The 21,059-nt window shown below is 39.6% G+C and overlaps 2 protein-coding genes across 3 annotated transcripts; both read left to right on the forward strand.

Annotated features, from left to right (window-relative positions):
• The first annotated feature begins 700 nt into the window (after positions 1–700).
• On the forward strand, positions 701–6,265 carry trappc6b (trafficking protein particle complex subunit 6B). Its single transcript, XM_047579634.1, has 6 exons — positions 701–968; positions 1,050–1,117; positions 2,445–2,562; positions 2,713–2,796; positions 4,779–4,872; positions 5,670–6,265. Exons 1-6 carry the CDS (start codon positions 888–890, stop codon positions 5,702–5,704), a joined length of 480 nt encoding a protein of 159 aa, XP_047435590.1. The 5' UTR covers positions 701–887; the 3' UTR covers positions 5,705–6,265.
• Positions 6,266–8,153: 1,888 nt separating this feature from the next.
• LOC125008063 (immunoglobulin superfamily member 21-like) lies at positions 8,154–20,408 on the forward strand. Of its 2 annotated transcripts, XM_047585096.1 has the most exons (10): positions 8,154–8,299; positions 12,207–12,319; positions 14,727–14,848; positions 14,985–15,103; positions 16,238–16,353; positions 17,730–18,252; positions 18,720–18,820; positions 19,543–19,735; positions 20,058–20,093; positions 20,180–20,408. In XM_047585096.1, the coding sequence occupies exons 1-10, from the start codon at positions 8,236–8,238 to the stop codon at positions 20,260–20,262; spliced, it is 1,470 nt and encodes a 489-aa protein (XP_047441052.1). In that variant the 5' UTR covers positions 8,154–8,235; the 3' UTR covers positions 20,263–20,408. The 2 variants fall into 2 exon arrangements, with proteins under 2 accessions (XP_047441052.1, XP_047441061.1); XM_047585105.1 differs by lacking the exon at positions 8,154–8,299 and having other exon boundaries at positions 12,298–12,319; positions 14,727–14,843.
• Positions 20,409–21,059: the final 651 nt, after the last annotated feature.

The raw sequence follows: 21,059 nt of genomic DNA on the forward strand, positions 1-21,059 counted from the left end.
TATTTGAAAAATTAAATCATTTTGAAGATTGTTATTATATTATTATTTAAAAATAAAATGTACAATAAAAATAAAAACAGGGAAAAACACAATTTACTATATACATAATATTCACAAGATTAATTATGTTATTATATATATAATATAATAAAATTTAATATAACATAATATTATATAATGTATAATTATGAATTATATTAATTATAATAATAAAATAAATTGCTGTAAAATTAAATGGATTTACAACCAATAACCAAACAACAGTGTGCAAATGCCAAAAAAAAGAAACCCTATCTCGCCAATGGATTCAAACCCAGAATCTTCTTGCAACAGTACTTCTTTGGAATTTTTGATGGCAAAAGGTGAAATGCAACATTGTTAACAATAAATTAATCCCTTAATCCAATAAATTACCTAGAAGATAATAATCATTTTTGTTTGTTTGTTTGTTTGTTTGTTTTGCTGTATTTTAGTTACAGATGAACTGAACTTGTCACTTTTTGACATTCAGTGGCCGTAACCATGGAGACTTAATTGGCTGTGACGTCACGTACGAACCCTCTATAAGATGTAATAAGATGTGACCACTTCAATTACAACCCCGCGTACCCTGCAACAAATAAATAAGTAAAGAAATAAATAAGTAATGGAGCTCCAGGCCAGCTGGGGGCAGTAATGATACAAAAAAAAAAAAAAAATCACAGTTTCCTTTGAGTAAAGAGCAGCAACAAGGAAGGAAGGTGCAGAGAGTGTTTGCGTGTTGTGATGTGCAGTGAAGTGCTGTAGTTGTCGGTCTGTTTGTGGAAGGATGCGTGTCCCGGTGTGAGCGTCCACAGAGAAGAAGCTGCAGAGAAACCGCAGAGAAACATCTCAGACTTCGGGGAAGGATGGCAGACGAAGCCCCCTTCCAGTTTTTACACAACGAACTCATACAGTACATCTACTCGTCAGCTGACAACACGGCGGCGGTGAGACACTGTTGTTTCGTTTTTGTTTTTAATGACTCTTTGCTGTTGGTGTTTATTCTTACGTCTTCTCTCGTCTTTCAGGAGAATGGCAGAAATATCACGAAGCTGGAGAACATGGGCTTCAGAGTGGGCCAAGGTCTCATAGAGAGGTAAACACTGCTGGCATGCGGAAGACACGCTACACACACAACAAGAACCTCATTAATGTATAACAACACAAACACAAACACTGTGAACCCGGACACACCACCAGTCTGTTTCTAGAGACAGAAAATTAAAAAAGGAAAATAAATATTAAATAATAATACTAATAAGGAAGGCACATACATAAACATTATGCAATGTGTAGGATAAACATACACTCAACTCACGATTTCTGATACTGGATTCATTTTATTTATTTATTTGTTTTTACAGAATGAACATGCAGATAAATTATAACTGTAAAAAGATTCATTTAATTATTTCTGAGGCAGGTTGTAACTTCAAAACACAAATTAATGGATTTTTAAAAAACAACAACACTTGTTTAGATATATAAAAACCACAAATAATATCTTCTATTAACAAATTAAAGAGACTCACTAAAAACGTGTTATATGTTTGATGTTTTAATCCATTGTTCTACCTTGTAAGTGGCCTGAAAGATCCTTTTTTAATAAAATGCATTATTATATTTTTATTAATCAACAAAATCTCAGATTTCAAAGCTGAACTTAGCAAATCTGCATTTGTGTATATAATATGTTATGATTATAATCAAGTTATTAATCAAAACATTTGATCTTTTTATTCTTAAGAAACATGCAAACTTGAATATTTTTCAAATCACCAGTAATCAGATCAAAAAAGACAAACAGATCAGTGTCAGGGTATAATGTGAAAAGAGGTTTTTAGCGTCATCACCTGATATTTTCATATCATAACATAAAACTTTCATGTCATATCGTGGTAACTTGCAACATAAAGTATTTCATGTTCTATCATATCGTGATAACTTATAGTGTTACAGCATAAAAACGTTATATATTCGTTATACATTCTTATATTGTACTTTATATAAATCTTTAGACTATAAGGATCTATATAAAGTACAATATAAGGTTGCAGATAGTTGCAAGGATACAGAGTTAAATAACAATATAAAAATATATTTAGAAAATGTAAGAGGAGAATCAAATGAAATACAAATAAAAAATATATAAATTCTACTGGTATTTATTGAATTTAACATATTGGCACATTTAGCTCAATAACTGGAATTTAAAAGTTCACTCCAGCTCTGGTGTTTTATGTTTAAACATTATATGAGATCAATTAACAGCACATTTCCCAAACCAACGAACACTCCTTCCTTTGTTGTATATATTCCATTGTATAAAATATATTAAAAAGCTCATTTATTTTTTATTCGTTAAAGGTAAAACAGTGACATAAAAATGGCAGCATGCTAAGATTTTATTTTTTTCCCCTTAGGTTGACTAAAGACATGTCACGGTTCAAAGACGAGTTGGACGTCATGAAGTTCATCTGTAAAGACTTCTGGACCTGTGTGTTCAAGAAGCAAATAGACAACCTTCGAACCAACCACCAGGTAACAACGAGCTCTGTGTGGCTTTCATGCTCACGCTGGATTAAACTGTGTGTGTGATACATAAATATCAATAACATTACTGTTTATGCCTCCTCTTTTTCTCCCCCCCTCGGTTCGTCTGTGCTGATACAATTGTCATGATGTTTTCAGGGCATCTATGTTCTGCAGGACAACAAGTTCAGGTTACTGAGTAACCTGTCGGCTGGAAAACAGTATCTGGAGCACGCCCCCAAGGTACTCTGCCTTCATCTGATCTGACTGTTTGACTCTCAATTCATTAGAGAGGGGATAAATATTGTGCACGAGATGAAAAATGTATTCGCACAGGATTAGTTTCACCTGGGACGTCCTGTGATTAATGTATCTCCCCTACGTCTGCTTCATGTGGCGCATGATCTCTGTTTCTTTCTGCCTCATTCCACTGTGAATCACAGGGTCATTTACACTTTTCAGTTATTTTGTAAATTATTGTGGATGATTTAAATATCCTTTTGATACTATTTATCCCGGGGAAGAAATTACCAACGACCTGTCAGTATTTAAATCAGCTCACATTTAAATACTGACACATTAATGCTTGATTTAATGATTTATCCATCTAAATGGGTGAATGGGTCAGTTTTATCTCAGCACCTTTGTTTTACCAGACATTGACAGTTAATTTGCATAATTAAACTTTAACTTCACATGGAACTCACAGACGACCTCCAGCATTATTATAAATTACTAGAGGTCCCAGATAAAACCAGTCACGTGCAAATAGGCAGTTATCTTCTTCAGATCATTTATTTTTGCAAATATTGTCACAAACACACTTTAATGCGAGAGCGCATTTGATTAAACATGAACATGATAAAAAGATGTGATAAACTCATCCATTTTTGGTTTAACAAACTATTTCTTAGTGGCTCTGTTGATCTGAACTATAGTTGTACAGTTATTTAATCGTCCATGAAACATGGGAGTTTTAATGTCCTCGTTTGAGCCTTTTTTTTCTGCATGTCAGCCTGAACGGCTTCAAGAATCAAGAGTTTTATTGTCATTATCAGAACCTTTTTCTAGAGACCCCCGGCTTAAGGGCACATAAACATACACAGACATTTAAATAACCCTTAGAGAAAAAAGAAAGATGGAGAACATATATTCAAATTCAACTTTATTAATCCCTTAAAGGGCGATTCCATTTGGCAGCTCACACACCACCACGTGCTCATAACACGAAAAACATAACGAAACAGAGCGATGTGCAAATCTGTTACCTCTAATAATAGTTTACATGTACAAGTATGAGTAAATATCTTCATTAAAAGTACGTCTCTTTATCTCTAAATGATAAAATGCATAAAAAGTACACAACATAAATCGCGTACAGCAGAGTGGATTGTCCCCGAGTCTGTTTGTGGAACGATTTCTGAATTATTCCAGCGAATTCTGGAAGGAAAATGTCAGGACATCTGTGCGTGAGCGGAATCTGACGAGAAACTGGGTCATTGTACGAGGGCCGCGACCCCAAGCACGCAATTCACTCCACAAAACAACGATTGTCTCAGCTTTAAAGTCTTGGTTTTAATCCTGAAAGAAAATATGTGGAAGGATCTGAAGCTGAAAACAAACAAAAAAAACACTTTGTGTGATGAAATGAAAAACAAGGGGGAGTAAATAAAAACAAAATAAAAATTGTTGCGTTCGTGTGCTGTTGGACACGTTGTTATTCAAAGCGCTGGTGTCGGACTCACAGTCATTCCTGATACAGAGTTCTTCTACAGAACAGACACAATCAGTCATGTGATTTTCGTTCCTCTTTTGGCGGCTACAAAAACAGAAAGAAGAACTAATGTCTCTTTTGTTTTAAGCTTTGTCGCTAGGCAACAAAGAGGAAGAATATGTTTTTATCGCTACTAGGACGCGGTTTTGGTTTATAGTTGACCTGAAATGAGCAGCTACAAAAGATCTGGGTTTAACCTTTTTAAAAGTATCTGGTACCGATCTCCTGATTCCAATCAGTACAAACTAACTGTGTTAGCCCTTCAACTGAATCTACCTTCCTCTTCTGTCTTTGTTTAACCAGAACCAGGAGTTCACATGTAGCCTAATTAGACATGATGCTCATTTAACACGTCTCTCAGCTGTGTTTTGTTTTGTTCTCTTGTCTTTTCATTTATCTCTGCCAAGCCTGTTGAGTGTTTTAAAGACAACAGTTTTCTCTCTCTTCACAGTATCTGGCCTTCACCTGTGGTCTGGTCAGAGGAGCCCTGTGCAGCCTGGGAGTGAAGAGTATAGTAACGGCCGAGGTGTCTGTCATGCCTTCATGTAAGACCAGTAAATTCAGATTTATATCTTGCCAGTTTAACAAAAAAAAAGTACTTATTTTAAATTAAGTTATACACAAGGTCTGCACATCATATATAAATGTCCCTCTCCTTAAAAGAGAAATGCAAAAAATACTGAAAGACAAGGTGGAACTGACACCAGTGACATTGAAGAAATACATATGTAATGAAAACTGGCATTAAATGAGTATGAAACATGGTAAGAGAAGGTCCGATGATTGACCAGACTATAAGACCAATACCTTTTTTGAATATCATTGAAACTTTTTCAAGTACAAATGTCTCAGTCCTGTATTGGATTTTTTCAAAATCAAAAGTTTTTTTGTTTGTTTGTTTTTTTTTTAACAGCAAATTTCTGTTTCCTGTGTCCATGTTTTAGCCGTATACTGTGTAAAGATGGGCCTGGAATAGCTCCTCTAAAGTGAAGCCAAAGCAAATAGAGCTCCCCCTGGTGTCTGACTGCAGTATAGGTCATAAACTCCACCTCCTCCATGTTAATTAATGGATGGGACTTGGGCCAAACTAAAACACTAATATCATACTAGTGCATATTCAAGTGTCCATTTTCCTGATTGGTTTCATTTTAGTTTGTTATTTGACGCTATAGAACCAGGATGTGACATCATGATTACTATCAGTTGCCATAAGTTTGATCCTATGTCAGAGATCTTTATTTTTTAAAGTCAGGATGGAAAACTGTTTTTGCAGAACTAAATCTTGGGTTTGTATTTACTTTTTGAACTGACCTGTTTTATTCTCGTTCTTATGCCTCTGCAGGTAAATTCCAGGTGATGATCCAGAAGATGTCCTAAGAGGACAAATCATTTTCATTAAGGCCTGAAGAGTATTACAGAGAATGATTCTGCATTAATACGTGTAAACATGTCTACATCTAACCAAAAGAATGTGTCGCTTGTTGTTTTGGAAATGCTTTTACTTGACTCTCTTGGTATAAACTGCACAATGTCAGAGTGAAATCTGGGAAATACTAATCTTTGTTTACTTGTATATCGTCGCAGTCCGCGTTAATCTGTCTTCTTCAAGTGTTTTAAGAGGCTTGTTTCATATTTTAGCGGTTCGTTTAAAAATGAGGACACTAATGAAATGTGGCAATTGTGTTGACACAAGTTCACGAACGGTTGTTAAAGAACAAGAAGAACATGTGTGGACGTCGGATAAAGAAGCATCTGACTGGAGGTATCCTCAGATATGCCAAATAAAATAAACGAGTAAAGACACTCACTGTATCACGAGTTCAGGGCATTTAAATGTTCAAACTGACTGTAAAATGTTTTTGTTTTATTGTCTTCTTTTTTGTATTTTATGAACAAATTTATGTTTGAGCTGAGCAATAAATCACTGTGTATGATCGATCTCAAGGTGTCTCACTGTCCAAATTCCACATGATTAATCAAACACAAAGGCTCAGTATAACACTACTGCAAAAACACGTCAATCAGTAAAAAAAAGACATTTCTTTTTTTATATCTTCTTCTTGAAGACATAAAGGCTCAGATGACCTACCTTCAACTTTCTACTTCTAAAGCTCCAAAAGGCTGAAAATGCTGCAGGACTAAGAGAGTTCATATCATTCTGCCTCTAGCGTCTCTTCATCGGCTCCCTGTAAAACCCAGAATAGAATTTAAAATCCTCCTCCTCCTCACATAAAAGACTTTTAAAGGCCGGGCTCCATCCTCTCTCAAAGTCCTCATAATACCAGTTTACCCCAACAGATCACCAGCCTTTGATTTCTGACGTCAGCGAGGAGTTCACAAACTCTGAAAAAATAAATAAATAAAATAGTGAATTTCTCCATGAAGCGTATTGATCCATTTAACTCCTCCATCTTCTTATGAGTGTCTCTGGCCTGGAGTTGTGTGTTTCTGACCTGCAGAGCTTCATAATGCTCATCTGTGGTTTATTTTCACGCCACCATTTACATGACATATTTATATTATATTTTTCATGTTAGACAATTAATCTTTTAAATGTGAGAAATGGGGGCCCCCCAAGAAAGATAGTCAAAGCCTTTAATAGGGGGCCCAGTTTCCTACAAATAACAGACAAGATATTGGCCAGATACCCTTAATATACAGCAACATATAAACAGACATATAATAAACATACAATAGGAGGCGTAGATTATGTAAAACAGTGTTGAGACGGCTCCTGTTGACTGAAAGAAAACTGCCTCCATTTATCCCTTAAAATATGTTAAAATCATGTTATTGTGTATTTAACCTCCCAAAACCCGAGCTTTTGTTTGTTATGCATTTTTAATTTCTTAATTTCTAATTTTATCTGGGATTAGCAAGATCTAAGAACTATGAAAACTAAGCACTGTGTTTGAACAGTTGTGTCCTCATGTGTGAATTATTTCACTCAATATTATAATAAAGTCGCCACTATGTAACAAAATATCTTAATTTTCATGTCTGAACGTTGCTGTGCAAAAGCAGAATTGCAGATAATGAAGTCCCAACGTCCTCAATCGAGTCTTTGCTAATTAGCGAAGTTATGGCTCGTTACTATTGATAGAATTTTCCTGCAAAATTAAACAAAAAAAGCATAAATAAAGAAGTTTAAACTGTAAAATTGGATGAGGTTTTGTACCTTGTCTGCGTTTGTTAAGTGATCAGCTGGAGAATGAATCTGCTGAAATGATGCTATCATGTTTCTACACCAACTAGTGTCTAGTTATGAGGATAAAAGTTTAAATGAAGCTGCCACTTAAACTTAATGTCCCCATATGTGGACGTGGGATCTCAGGAGGTTAAAGAAATTTGGATTTGTGGGGCAAAATTTTAAAAAACAAAAAAAAACAAAAACAAAAACAAAAACAAAAACAAAAAACGAAACAAAACAAAACAAAACAAAACAGAAAACGAAAACAAAACAAAACAAAACAAAACAAAACACAAAACACAAAACACAAAACAAAACCAAACAAAACAAAACAAAACAAAACAAAACAAAACAAAACAAAACAAAACATGTATATATGTTTATACATACATATATAAACAAAAATGTCTAATCAACCAAAGATTTTGCGAGCCTCCCCCCCTTGCAGTACCTCCACGGACCCCCTAGGGGTCGCGGACCCCCTGTTGAAGACATTATGTCAATGAATGTCCTCATAAAGACACACATACAAACACGTGTGGGTGTGTGAGAGAGAGAGAGAGAGAAACAGCGCAAGAGAGAGAGAGACGCTGTAATCCTCTGACTATAAACCCCGGAGAGCCCCAGAGAGGCAGCCCGGGCGTTAAAGGATGAGAGATGAAGAGCGTCCAGCCTCCTTCGCGCTGATAACAGACTCCGGCATCCTTCGGTCTGAGAGATGACTGGTCCTCTCTCCCTCTGCTTCCTCCTGCTCTCTGCTCTCGCCCTCAGTTTAACTGCTGGTGAGTCCACGAACCCAACGACGAGGAGTTTTTTTTTTTCCTCTGCAACGCTCCTGCACGGTTAGAAATGAGCTGAGGAGTAAAAACTTTAGACTATGGTGTGTGTGTTCGTGCATGCTCGCTGGCTCAGATGTGCATGTTTAAAGGGCCATAACAAAAAAAAAAAAAAAGAAGTTATTTTCTGTTGTTGCATGGTCCGGGTTCATTGTGTGGCAGCTGGTTTTAACATTTGATTAACTGTGAATGAATTTGCATGAGTGTAGCTCTGTCTTGCAGAAGAGAAATACTTAATTTATTTCTATTTAAAGCTGAGTATTTGCATTTAATCAAATTATAACAGATTGGATTAAAATGTACTTGGATCATGCTGTAATATCCATTCATGATCCATAACTCTAAATCTAACCTAGTATTATAAACCGAGCAAAAGCAATCCTTTTCTGATTTCAACCAAACATTGCAATAGTGTAGGACAGGGGGGCTTTTAGTGAAGCCAGTAAAAAAAGGTTATGTTACATAATGCAAGGTTTTCCAGGACTGACCGAAATCCTCTAACAGGTCAATGTGGCTGAGGTGGAATAAAACCGATGGAAGCGACGAGAGTAAAAACTGTAAACATTTGCAGTCATTTGATTTGATTTGATTGATTGATTGATTGTCATAATAGGTCAGTACAACTAATTAGATAAATACGAATATTCATCTATCCATACAAACATCACAACAATATGTGATTTAAAAGGAATAAACTACTACTTTTAAACAGAATTATAAATTAACACCATTCACCGATCAAATGGCTCAGGGGTAAATGTGGATTTTTAAATCACAAATTTAACATTATTATGAATCCAACAGCTGCGGTTTATTGTCACGTCTGACAGGGAATCCAGATGTTCATCCAACCAGGTGCTGTGGTTCTCATCTTGTGGGTTATACGCTGCTGTTTTGAGATTTACCCCTGGCCCTTGGTGAAAAAACAAACAAAAAAAAAAAAAACAATCCCTTTATCTAACCCTGACCCATATTGCTCAAGGTAATCTGTACTTTAAAATAATTAAATGTGCCTGCCGGTATAAAACCACAAAAGCACATGTTAATAGTTTTTTCCACAGCCACATAATTTGTTCCAGTTGTTTTCCGCGAAAGGTTCTCAGTCATCCAGGTCATGGTATTTCCCAAAAAAACTTCTTCACTTCTAATGGACTTTTAGGAAAATGTGGTGGAAATACAGGTGAAGAGACCAGTGGGTCAGTAAACTAGCAACGGTTCAACAAGTGCGTGGAAAGATTGAGAACTTCACCAAATGCCCCGCCCACGTCAAGAGAGGGGGAGGCTGCACATTAACTAATTGATGGTGAATCTCATTGTTTCATTTTTTTAAAACCCAGCTGTTAACAACACGCTGTGGAGCACTTTTAAATGCTGTTAATGGTGCTGAACTGCTGCCTGTTTTTATACAGGCTATACATCTCTGCAGCCCACGGCATGTAGCACATGAACTGTCTGTTCTCAGCAAATGTATTCAAGCTTAGAGGTTAATCTGTGTCTCTTTGCATTTCTGTTTGTATGCACCTTAACCTCCTGAGACCTGAGCATTTGTGTGGAATGCATCTTAATTTCTTTAAGATAAGAGTCTTTAGGTATTTGGGATTAGTAGGACCTAAAAAAGTATAAATATATATATAAAAAAGCATCATCTTTGAACTGGAAGCAGGTTTGGGGAAAAAAAAATGTAGACACAGGGATTATTTCACTGTATATTACAATTTAACTCACCAACGTGTAACCAAAATATAAAACTGTTTATTTTAATGCAATGTGAATTTGTTAAATTAAATTTGCATGTCAAATTAAACTAGAAAAGTTAATAAGAATAAGTAAATGAGTGTATTGACCCTTTGCTACCGGTACATGGCAGATAAAAGTGTCTCCTTACGAGGACGACAGGTCTAAATGAAGCAGAATGAGCTGCAACAAACCTAAAACGTAATGTCCCCATATGAGGACGCCGGGTCTCAGGAGGTTAAACATGTGACTGTAGGGATATTGGTAGCTGTATTTTAAGCTTCCAGAGTCGACTAGAGTCCAGTCTTTATGCTTTTTAGCTCGGTTACATTTGCACACATCTAATAATCTGAACAGAAAGACAGAATATGTCCCTTCTTTAACATTTAACTTGTTTTGTGTAGGTTATGCATTTATGAATACTGTCGGTTTAGTCAGGATGGACTGTTTAATGTTTTTTTTCTCGAAATGAGCTTTGGTAGATGAACAGAATTTAATATAGTAGTCCTTCTTTAGAGGGGATTTTGGTCTGAAGTTTGTCGGCCTCTTAGTCAGAATATGGATGTCGGTTGCCCTGGATGTAGGACTGAGTTCGGGGATCAAAGACAGATATTAGCATGAAGTGAAACTCCAGTATTTCCTTTGGTGTCCACGGCCCAGCATAGCAGCAACGTTAGGAGCGTTATATTATATATTTTCTTTTAGTCTGAAGTGGTGGCTGCTGCTGTGTTTGAATGTGGAGCCTTTTATCTGACAGCGGTGACGGCTCTGTTCCTTCTAAACGGAAATTCTGGAGGAATTGTACTTTGAGAACACGAGATACGCTTTATCTCCTCCAATTAAGATGAAAATATCAAATACTTCACAGCGCAGATAATCTGCTGAATTGTCCTTTTTTCGGTAGTTGTCCCAGTAAAGTAGGCCAAAAGCAGCCGGAGTCCACAGCCAAACCTAAGCTGTGCAGGGACAATGATATCACTCATTTCACTCAACCTTAATCTCATTTTAAAATATGCTCCCCCTGAGTTAAGTTACTGCTTTCGCTTGTTAACAGAGAACATTATGAGTCCGTCGTCGTGTCCAAGTGCTGCTTTTTTTTTTTTTTTTTTTTTTTTTAAATCATCTTACTGTTATTCTGATATGTGTTAATCTCTCCGTCACATTGTTTGTGTGTGTGTGTGTGTGGGTGCGTGTGCAGAGACCAGAGCTTGGCAAATTGCAGGCTTTTTGAATGAAAAGCCGCAGGGAGGATTAAGAGGAAAAACATGGGAAAAATAATCTGTAGCCAGGCTGACGTCATGCGCTACAGGCCAGTGCTGTGGAGGTGAGGCGGGTTTTGGTGATAGAGGGCATCAGAGGGCCTCCCATGCCGCTGGTCTGCAAGGTGCCCTTTGGTACCGATCCAAATAGGACTGTTTGAACTCTGAACAGATCAGTTCTAACCCTAACACCAACCAGACTGCAGCACGGAGGTAGAAGAATAAGGAGGTCAGTTTGGATTTTGTGTGAGTAAAATCGTGCAGGGACTAAAATATCTGTTAATATGCGTGTGCCATGTGAATATACTCTTGTGCAACATTTTCTTTTCAAATTGGAAATGGCCTGGAGCTCCTCATGTACGCGATCCCCCCACCAGGAAGACACTTTCAACATTCAAAGCATCACGGTTAGCATGGCTACAATGCTGCCTCTTCCAGTACAATCCTAAAATATCCTGCTAAGTGGTGAATAGACCGAACAAAACAAACAAAAAAGAAAAATATGAGACAATTGCACAAGGAAGAACCAAACAGATGTATAAGACAAAGACTAAAGAAGGACCTACAGGAGAAGATGCTACGGGAAATGTACCTTGTAGCTGAGGAGCTTCCTACAATTACCTCAGCAATCTCTGCCAGAGATATGGACAAATCTGTGTCCTCAAACTGTGGTGTGGACGCAATGGTTAAAGTATCCCAGTTCCCCTTTCCTGAAACAAAGCAGAAAATTGCATTCTGAGTCCAAACTTTGTTAAATTTTACTGTTTATCAGAAATGTTTTCCACGTTTGCTTTGTGAAGACACATCAGACTTCACAGTTTACTTGTACGAGCCAGGTCTCATTGTTCTCTCCTCTGCAGGTTATTTAACCATTTCCATTGAGCCGCTTCCTCCCGTCATCATCGGAGACACGGTGACGCTCAAGTGCAACTTCCAAACGGATGGCAACCTCAGGGAGATCGTTTGGTTTCGGGTGAGCACACGAGCGAACTCAACGCAGCGGCTTTGAGCTAGTGGCGTCAAGCTAATACACGATTTTTAGAGCAAAAACTCTTACCCACGATCACACAACATCGACACCAGATCCAAAAAACCATGTTGTGTGACCCACAATGTGGAGCACAACACCCACAAACCAAATGATTACTTAAACAAAGCCACTACCTTGGATGAAAGAACACAGTGAACTGTCCCCACCACGGCCACACATGCAGCTTACAAATTTAATCCAAGTGAACCAGCAACAAATTGAAAAGCCACACCCACAGCAATCACAATGAATGTGGGACCACACCACACAAGGTTACCGCCTCTTCACCGAGCTAGTAACATCCGCAACATCAGCCGCCGAAATTGGGCCGACTTCCCTACAACACTAAAGGTCACACGCAAAACAAAGCACCTGTATTTGCTGATGTTCACGCAAAATTCCTCCTTTTATCTCCCCACAAATAATCCCCCCTTTTGACTAACACAGTAAAAACAAAAAGCAGTGAATTCTACCACAAAATTAGAGGCTGTCGCTCAAGATGAGACTGTTCCAGAACTTACTTGGTTTCCTTTCTTACCTAAGTGACTGAAATTTAAGCTAACTAGCCCTCAACTTTTCTTTGTTGGCTTTCCTTCCCGGACACGCCAGGAAAGAAAGATAAAAGAAAATAATAAAGTGGTGATGGTCACACCAACGCCTGGAGGCTTTCTACACCAGTTTCTAAAAACATGCAATTTTACATCATGTGGCAACATCAGCTTGAATCTCATGAATTCTAATTGTCACCCTAAGAAAAAACGTTCACAAGCTAGTGGCAACTTTTCAGGCAACCTCTAATTGTACATATCCGACCCTTTAACAACTGACTGAAGCTACTTTTAGTTTAAACTGGTGTTACCTCCCAAGGCAATCAGGGCCCAACAATTGTAGAAGAATCTGTAAAACAACCATTTGACAAAATGTCACAAAATGGTCAATTCATTGACCAAGTGGACACAGTTCCAAGCGTAGGCAGCACAACTGCACCAGGTGTATTTAGAAAGTGGCTCATATGGGTTGAGAATGGAGTTTAGAAGATGAGATGTAGAAATGGACGCACTCGTAGCTCCTAGGTCAGTTCTGCTTCTCATGGGTTTGGGCGGTAATGTCGGAGAGGCAGGGGTTGACGGACGGATTAAATGTTGATGAGGTTGAAGCAAATTTGAGCACCTCAGTATTCAATAAGCTGTAAAAGACCAACACAGGAAGATAGATTCCAGGGTTAGTTTGAGTAAGTGGTATAAATGTAGCAGAAATAGTAGGTTCTTGTTTTCGTAAGCCTTTGATGAGCGTTAGCATGAGCTAGTAGCTAGCTAAGTTAATTCCTGATAAGTACATCTGTATGGAGGAGGTGATTTTTTAGACTGGAACAAGGGGGAGGAGGTTGCACAAAAATGAAAACTGTTCCAGTCGGTTAGGTTGGAAGAGAATGTGCCAGGGACAAAGATGTTAAGGATGGCTTCTAGTGAAACATTTGAGAGGTGTGAGACAGATGTAGGATGAATGTCCAAATCTGAATCCGAGAGTCTGAGCTCTAACGAGAGCAGTGAGACAGACAGTGAGTCAGCTATGCAGTCGTGGTGCCTGCGGACATGAACTGGTTTTGGGTGAGTCGGCTGCAAATGAATCGCATAATTGCCGGAAAACGAGATCAACCTTTGTTCATGACCTCTACAGGAGCAGCGCCGTGTGAGGGAGTGAATGTGGACTTTTCTGTAGCATGTGTGGGATGAAATTCAGTCAGTTCATGTCTCTACAGACAATCAGTTAGTGCTACAGCAACGTCACTCTGCGCTGTTAATCACAACGCCGCCATATTGGCAGGAAAGCAGGCTTCACTAATAAGTATTCTGTTGACAACTGTGAGCAACAAAACCTTAAACCTGGAGCTGTTGTACCCTAGGATGCCAGAATAGTTGGGAATAAAGTGGAAATGGTTTAATAGGATTCCCAAAAATCCCAAAAGACGGCAGATGTGGATTAATGCAATAAAACGAGGAAACAAAGCAGTGAGATCCCTCAAGAAACTAGTGATCGCTTTCTGTCAGGGACAGAATCCAACATTTCCAAGCGTAATGTCTTTTTATGTTATGTTTTATAATAAATAAAAATAAAAGAATAATTTCGTGTTAGCGTCGTAAAAAATTGGCATATAACAGAGACTATTTAGCACAGTTACATTTTGCTGCCGTTATGACGTAGAGACGCTGTTTTTAGTCGACAAACAGATAAACTGGATGTGAGTATACGAGTCATTGTCCTCAGAGTTTTCCTGACAATATGGCGGCGTCAACATGCTGTAGAGTCATAATTTGTAATCTCAATATACTTTTGTTTTTTTTTTTTGCAGGTAATAGAAGGAGGCAGTGCTAAGCAAAAGATTTTCACCTATGACGCCATGTACAACGTCACGTACTCCCACATGGAGGCCAACCACAGACGAGAGGACCTTGTCTACCAGTCAACAGTGCGGTATTACTATTACTAAGTTTATTACATTTGATGTAACCTGTAGCCTTTTCGAATGTGGTTTACAGGTTAGAGCCTATAGGATTTATTTATTAAGAAACAAAGAAGAACTTTTTTCTACTTTGCGCACACACAAAAGGCTTCCTGAGGTCCAGATGGAGAACGACGGCATGTACGAGTGTCACGTTGGCGTCTACGACAGAGGCTCCAGAGACAAAGTGATTCTCGCCTCTGGCAGCATCGACCTCGTTGTCATAGGTGTGTACTCACTTTGATGCTGAATTATACGACCATATACACCGATCAGGCATAACATTATGACCACCTTCCTAATATTGTGTAGGTCTCACTTGTGCATCCAAATCAGTTGTGACTCATCAGAGAATGGACATGGGCCTTCTGAGGGGGTTTATGGTGTCTGGAAACAGGTTGTTGTTAGTGGGCCCCCACTAATGGGGCGAGGGTGGGATTCGGCACTGGGAACGACGTCACACCTGAGTTATCGGCGTTCCAGTTACAGAAGTTTGAAAACTAGATGATCGCGTACATGAAAGATCTCAACAAGTCCTAATATAACTTGGTGTGTTCAGTAATTACAGTTTTTGAGTGTAGAATGACATTATTATTTTTTTTTTAAATCTTGATATTAAATAATATTATTGCTATAATGTTAAACTAAATGTCTACTATTAAAGTTATACAAATTGTAAATGAACAGATTCACTCATGAGTTGTACTAGAATTATTTACAGTGATGAAATCTACAAGACCACACCAGACAGAAATTTATAAAAATATTCAAAAGTTTCAATTGTTCAATTTAAATGTAGAAAAAATACACTATTAATCACAGTTTGCCACAATGGTGTTTCACACTGTTTTGGTTTTACCAGGTTGTTGCTTTTAGCTGTTGTTAGCGCGACATGGGCTTGTAGTTCCCATTTAACACATGAAAAACTTAAATTACACTGTAACAGCATTTCAAAGTATGTATGTGGAAAAAAACTCTGTGTACGACTGATTTAATGCAACAAAAACTAATCAGAAGGGCTACTAAACGAAATATTACAGGAGCTTCTGATTAGTGTTTACACACGGGGCGGCCATCTTGGTCAGGAGGATTCTACAACTTTCTGAGTAGAAAATCCGACTTCGGGAGGCGTTCCAGATGAAAATTCTAACTCAGGACTCTGAAATTCTGACTTCTGAGTATAAATGGAACGCACCATAACAACAGACACCACAGGACACCCTCCAGACACCCAGACCCCTTCTGTGATGAGCCACAACTGTTTTGGAGACCAACAACGCAACATTAGGAAGGTGGTCATAATGTTATGCCTGATCGTGTATATCCATCGGCCTTTAATCTTCTTTGCATTTTCTCTTCAGTGCCTCCAAAATCCATCTCTGTGGTGGCAGCAAACAGCCCGGCACCGTTCAGCCGCTACAAGGCCCAGAACTTCACCCTGGTTTGCATCGTTACAGGAGCGAAACCAGCTCCCGTGGTGAGATCTTCTTTTTTCCCGTTAATCACTCTCGAAGGGCTCCACAATCACATTTGCATCACTTCATCACAGCATATGATATTAAAGACAGGGTCACGACCCTCCATTTGTCCATGTATGAGCGCGCAAATCCTGATCCCGAGAGTTTAAGAGGGTGCTTAAAGTTTCATTTCAGAGCACGGCTGGTTATGAAATGTTAGCGCTCACATCACCCTCATGTGACGCCGCCTGCAGCTGCTTGAATGTCTGAAAAAAAAAAAGAAAAAAAGAAGAACTTATTTACAGCTTTGGTTTACAACCTCTTTAGTAAATGTATCGGGAATTCACGTCAGAGGATTAAAGGACAGAGATGAAGAGCAATATTACATGTAATCATAATTTAAATACAATCATTCTGATATATCTTCTCTTGCCTTAAAGCGAATCTCCCGTCACTATTTCACCATATATTCTGAGCTGTAAAAACATATTAAATATAGCGGCATCCAGCTGTGAGGTGCCCTCGGACACATCTATGAATACAGCTGCATCGGCCTAGAATGTGGGTTACATCCCTGTGTGTGTGTGTGTGCGTAATATTAGAGATTATGTAAGGACCCGAAACATGCAGTATGCACTCAAGCTGATATATTCAAAATATAAGTTATAAATAGAAGCTTCGGGAGGAAGAAACCTTTTGGAAGAACCAAGAACCTCGTATGGGGCCGACTTCTGCTTGAGGCCAGCTGGATGAAAAGATAGAAAAAGGAGGGAGAGGAGATGAGAGGAGAAGGAGGAGGGAAAAGCAGAGGCAATAAGCAGATAGATTAATACATTAATCTCGATTAAACATTTATGCATCATATAAAACCATACAATGACGTATAAGTTCCTGATACATGCGGGATTTATGCAGGATAAGCTCTTATGAAAACAAAAATAAAAAAAGGCAGCGTTCACAAACTGCTTGTCTGACATTTTATATTATGTTAGCATTTTATATAACTGGTTGTTGTTGTTTGAATAGAATAGAATAGAATAGAATAGAATAGAATAGAATAGAATAGAATAGAATAGACATTTATTTGTCCCTCAGTGGGGAAATTGCAGCTTGCAACTGCAAGAATGAAGAGTGGACTGTGTAAAAAGATAAATAATAATAATTAATTAATAATAATTAAAAGACTAGAATAGAATAAACAATATACAAGTATTGACATATATACAAAAAATAGTGAATTGTATTGCATGACAAACTACTTAAAGCTTAAACAATATTTAAATTTAAAAAAAATGACAAAAATCATATCTTTCTCCACAGACAAACTCTATAACTGGCTTAAGTATAAATAAGCCACTAACTGTAGTGGTGTTTGTCCATCGTTTTGTCTTTCCAGGTGTACTTCAGGCGCGATGGCGAGCTCATCGATGTGGTGCCGACAACTCAGTCTTCGTCCCCAGCGGGAGACCAAAGCAAGGGCTCGGCTAAAGACAAAACCCGGGCCGCGAGTCAGGCGGGGCTCCGGACTCCCCAGGTTCTCCCTAGTCGAGACCTCGACGACACTAAGGTCCAGAAGTCCCAGCCCCTGGTGGAGCAGGAGGGGAAGCTGGCGCGGCTGGACCAGGACGGCCCCGCCGGTCCCGGGCCGGGCCGGGGGGGAGGGTCGGAGCTGAACACTGAGCCGACAAGCGAGGTGATCCCGGAGACGGTGGTGAGCCGGGAGTTCCCCCGCTGGGTCCAGAGCAGCGACCCGCTCTACTACTTCCAGCACCGGCAGCAGGCGACAGGGGACGGCACCATGGAGGTGAGGGCCCTGCTGACCTGGAGTCTCAACCCCCAACTGGACAACGAAGCTCTGTTCAGCTGTGAGGTCAATCACCCAGCTCTGTCCATGCCCATGCAGGCTGAAGTCACACTGGGTGAGTCATGCATGAACTCAATCCATTTCCTCACATCATCTGGTCGTTCACAGACAGTTGTTGCATTACTTTCTACTGACTTTCTATGGGAAACGAGAAAGGAATCTGTATTATTTTATGTCAATTTAATACCTTGCATGCTTGTGACCCAAAGAAATGTGACTGATTATAGTTAGAAATCTGCTGGATACAAAATATTCGTAACTAGTGAAATCATATTGCCATTATTCAAAGTCAAACTTCGACACAGATTGATGTTTTTGGAAGATAAGCCAGTGAATTCATTAATTCAATCTGAGAGCAATTAACATTAAGTGGGTCATTAAAGCCCTTTCAGCAGAGTCGGTCGGCACAGCGGGTTCCTCCCACAGTTCCATGAAAGGGACATGTGCGCACATACTGAGTGGTTCATCCAGGACGTTCCCAGAATATGTAATTTTCCCTTCGCTACTCTACTTCCCTCTCAGCTGCTCCCAGAGGACCCAGGCTGACAGTCACTCCCAGCAGAGCCACGGTGGGGGACACGGTGAGGATCACCGTACAGGGCTTCCAGCTGGGACCTTCTGCAGTGAGTTCTTCTGCGTTCACCTTAGGAACGGGGCCAGTGTGCAAACAGGGGCTTCCTCAGGGGGAAACAGTGGGTTTTCCAGGTTCTGTGAGTGATTTTAAGAGCAAGCATTAAACATCCAGGTATCAGCATTTTTTATATTGTAGCCTTTTTTATTCACTAATAAGTTGAAGCCTTATTGGTCCGTTGTGAAGACTTGTTCATTGAGACTCACAGCTGTGATGCTATTAAAGCTGAAATAAGAGCAACTGGACTTTTAGAGTTTCTTCAAGACATTTCATCCAAGTAGCTAGTAGTTGCTCCTGCTGTTCTTTTGTATACACCGTTACCTGGATGACTGAGAATCCTTCCCAGATTTAAGATTTGTTGATTTTTTCATCCATCTAACATCTAATTACTCCTGAGACCACGTTAGAAGGAATGGTCTCAAACATGCATCTCTTAAAATTAAAGGCTCTTCCAGATTCTCAGTCCTATATTTGGATAATTAAATCAACCTTTTATAGAATAAACTTCATTAAATGTATGGAAAGTGTTATTTAGCAATAACACTGAATGTAAGTAAATTAGCCCTGACCTACACATGATCCTCAGATAATTTTGTGACAACTAAAGCCCATAACTTTCCTGGTCTCCGAGACACTTTGGGAACAGATTTTGACCCTGAGAACGTGTTTTTTTTTTTTTTTTGAGTTGTGACGTGACCCTTTGTGCGTCTACAGAGCGACGTCTTCCCCGAGCCCATGTACACCTGGACCAGGGTCGGCGGTCATCTCCTGGACGGCAGAGAAGAGCACGAGGGCAGGGAGCTCATCCTGGACCGAGTCCCCGCCGAGCTCAACGGCTCCATGTTCAGATGCACGGCCCAGAACCCACTGGGCTCCACGGACACCCACACCCGCCTCATCGTGTTCGGTGAATCCATTCGTTTAGAGTTTGTTGGTGAATGTTCATGGCCTATCCAAGAAACGATAAAGAAAGGACTTTGTAGAGGAGTTTCATCCAAGTAGCTTCTTGAGTTGGGTTCTCTGAATGGGGGAGAGTAGCATTCACTGGAGTTTCTGATGGGTAACACCCACAAATGTTCCTATTCGAACACCAACTCTCCACCAGTGTTTTAGAACCGAAGAAGCTACTTGGATGAAACGCCTTCAAGAAGCCCAGTTTATCGTTTTTTGGATACGTTTGTTCAGCCGTTTGTTCTGACCATTCCTTGTTTTTGTTTGCGTTTCTCCAGAAAACCCAAGACAGAAAAAAGGAAAGCAGTACACAGGTACGTGATTCACCTGGAAGCTAAAGGATGTGACTAAATGATTTGGTTGTAGAGGATTATCTGAAGCTGTCTTGTCTTATGTGCAGCCATGGATGAAGCAGCGAGCCAACGCTCCCTGACGTTACTCTACATGTTGCTGCTGCTGCGACTCACCCGCGAGCTGACGTGACCCGAAGCCCCGCTGCTCACGACCAGACCGCCGCCACCTACGTGTACCTGAGGCACCTGCACCCTGGTAGTAGCCTAAACCTCCACACAGCTGTTAGCCGCAGCACTGGGCTAAGCTGGGACCTTCAGAAGGTGCACCAGGACTCGAGCTGCAGGACAGAAAAACCGCGATGCTGTGGACATGTCGTCACTTTGTGAGCAACTCTGCTGATGGGTTTCTCTTCTCAGACTTTGTTAGCAACTGCACCAGACTGAAGGCAATCATGGGGACGTAAACATGTTTATAGGGTTTGACTGGTGAGCCTGGTTGGCTACTGGCTGGCCAGTCAGCAGCTTGGCGCTCATGCTGACATCAGACCATTCATGGATACCATTCATTTCTGGAGGTCAGAGAGAACCATGGCTCAAGTATTGGTGCGGGCTTTGGTGCAGGAGTTATTTAAGTTATAAGAAATCATTTGGACAGCAGCATTAAGTGACATCCGTTTCCTTCCTTACATAAGAGAGTGGCTCGGTTTTGTTTGGTGTTCATCTCTGCTTTTTCCATGCAGACCTCTAAGCAAACTCCCGTCTTCGTAAATATGCTGTAAATTCTGTCATTTCCATGCTTCCGGCTGAGCTCACCAGTTTCCATCGCACCATTAACCCTGCGTTAATCATGAGAAATAAAACTGAATCTGAATCCCAGGACCCCGAAGGTCTCAGAGGGGAACTGGATAGAAGAGAAGATTATTTGGTTGGATGTTTTACATGATTTGATTATGGTTCGTGATTCCATGTACATAGATCCATACATTG

This window comes from Mugil cephalus, chromosome 1 (genome assembly GCF_022458985.1).
Source record: "Mugil cephalus isolate CIBA_MC_2020 chromosome 1, CIBA_Mcephalus_1.1, whole genome shotgun sequence".
Lineage (NCBI taxonomy): Eukaryota > Metazoa > Chordata > Actinopteri > Mugiliformes > Mugilidae > Mugil > Mugil cephalus.

Bases quoted from the DNA above. Each gene is read 5' to 3' on its own strand.
- trappc6b (XM_047579634.1), top strand. From the start codon at position 888: ATGGCAGACGAAGCCCCCTTCCAGTTTTTACACAACGAACTCATACAG. The intron at 969-1,049 runs GTGAGACACTGT...CTCGTCTTTCAG, and splicing joins CAGCTGACAACACGGCGGCG to GAGAATGGCAGAAATATCAC. The intron at 4,873-5,669 runs GTAAGACCAGTA...ATGCCTCTGCAG, and splicing joins GGTGTCTGTCATGCCTTCAT to GTAAATTCCAGGTGATGATC.
- LOC125008063 (XM_047585096.1), top strand. From the start codon at position 8,236: ATGACTGGTCCTCTCTCCCTCTGCTTCCTCCTGCTCTCTGCTCTCGCC. The intron at 16,354-17,729 runs GTGAGATCTTCT...TTGTCTTTCCAG, and splicing joins GAGCGAAACCAGCTCCCGTG to GTGTACTTCAGGCGCGATGG. The intron at 19,736-20,057 runs GTGAATCCATTC...GCGTTTCTCCAG, and splicing joins CACCCGCCTCATCGTGTTCG to AAAACCCAAGACAGAAAAAA.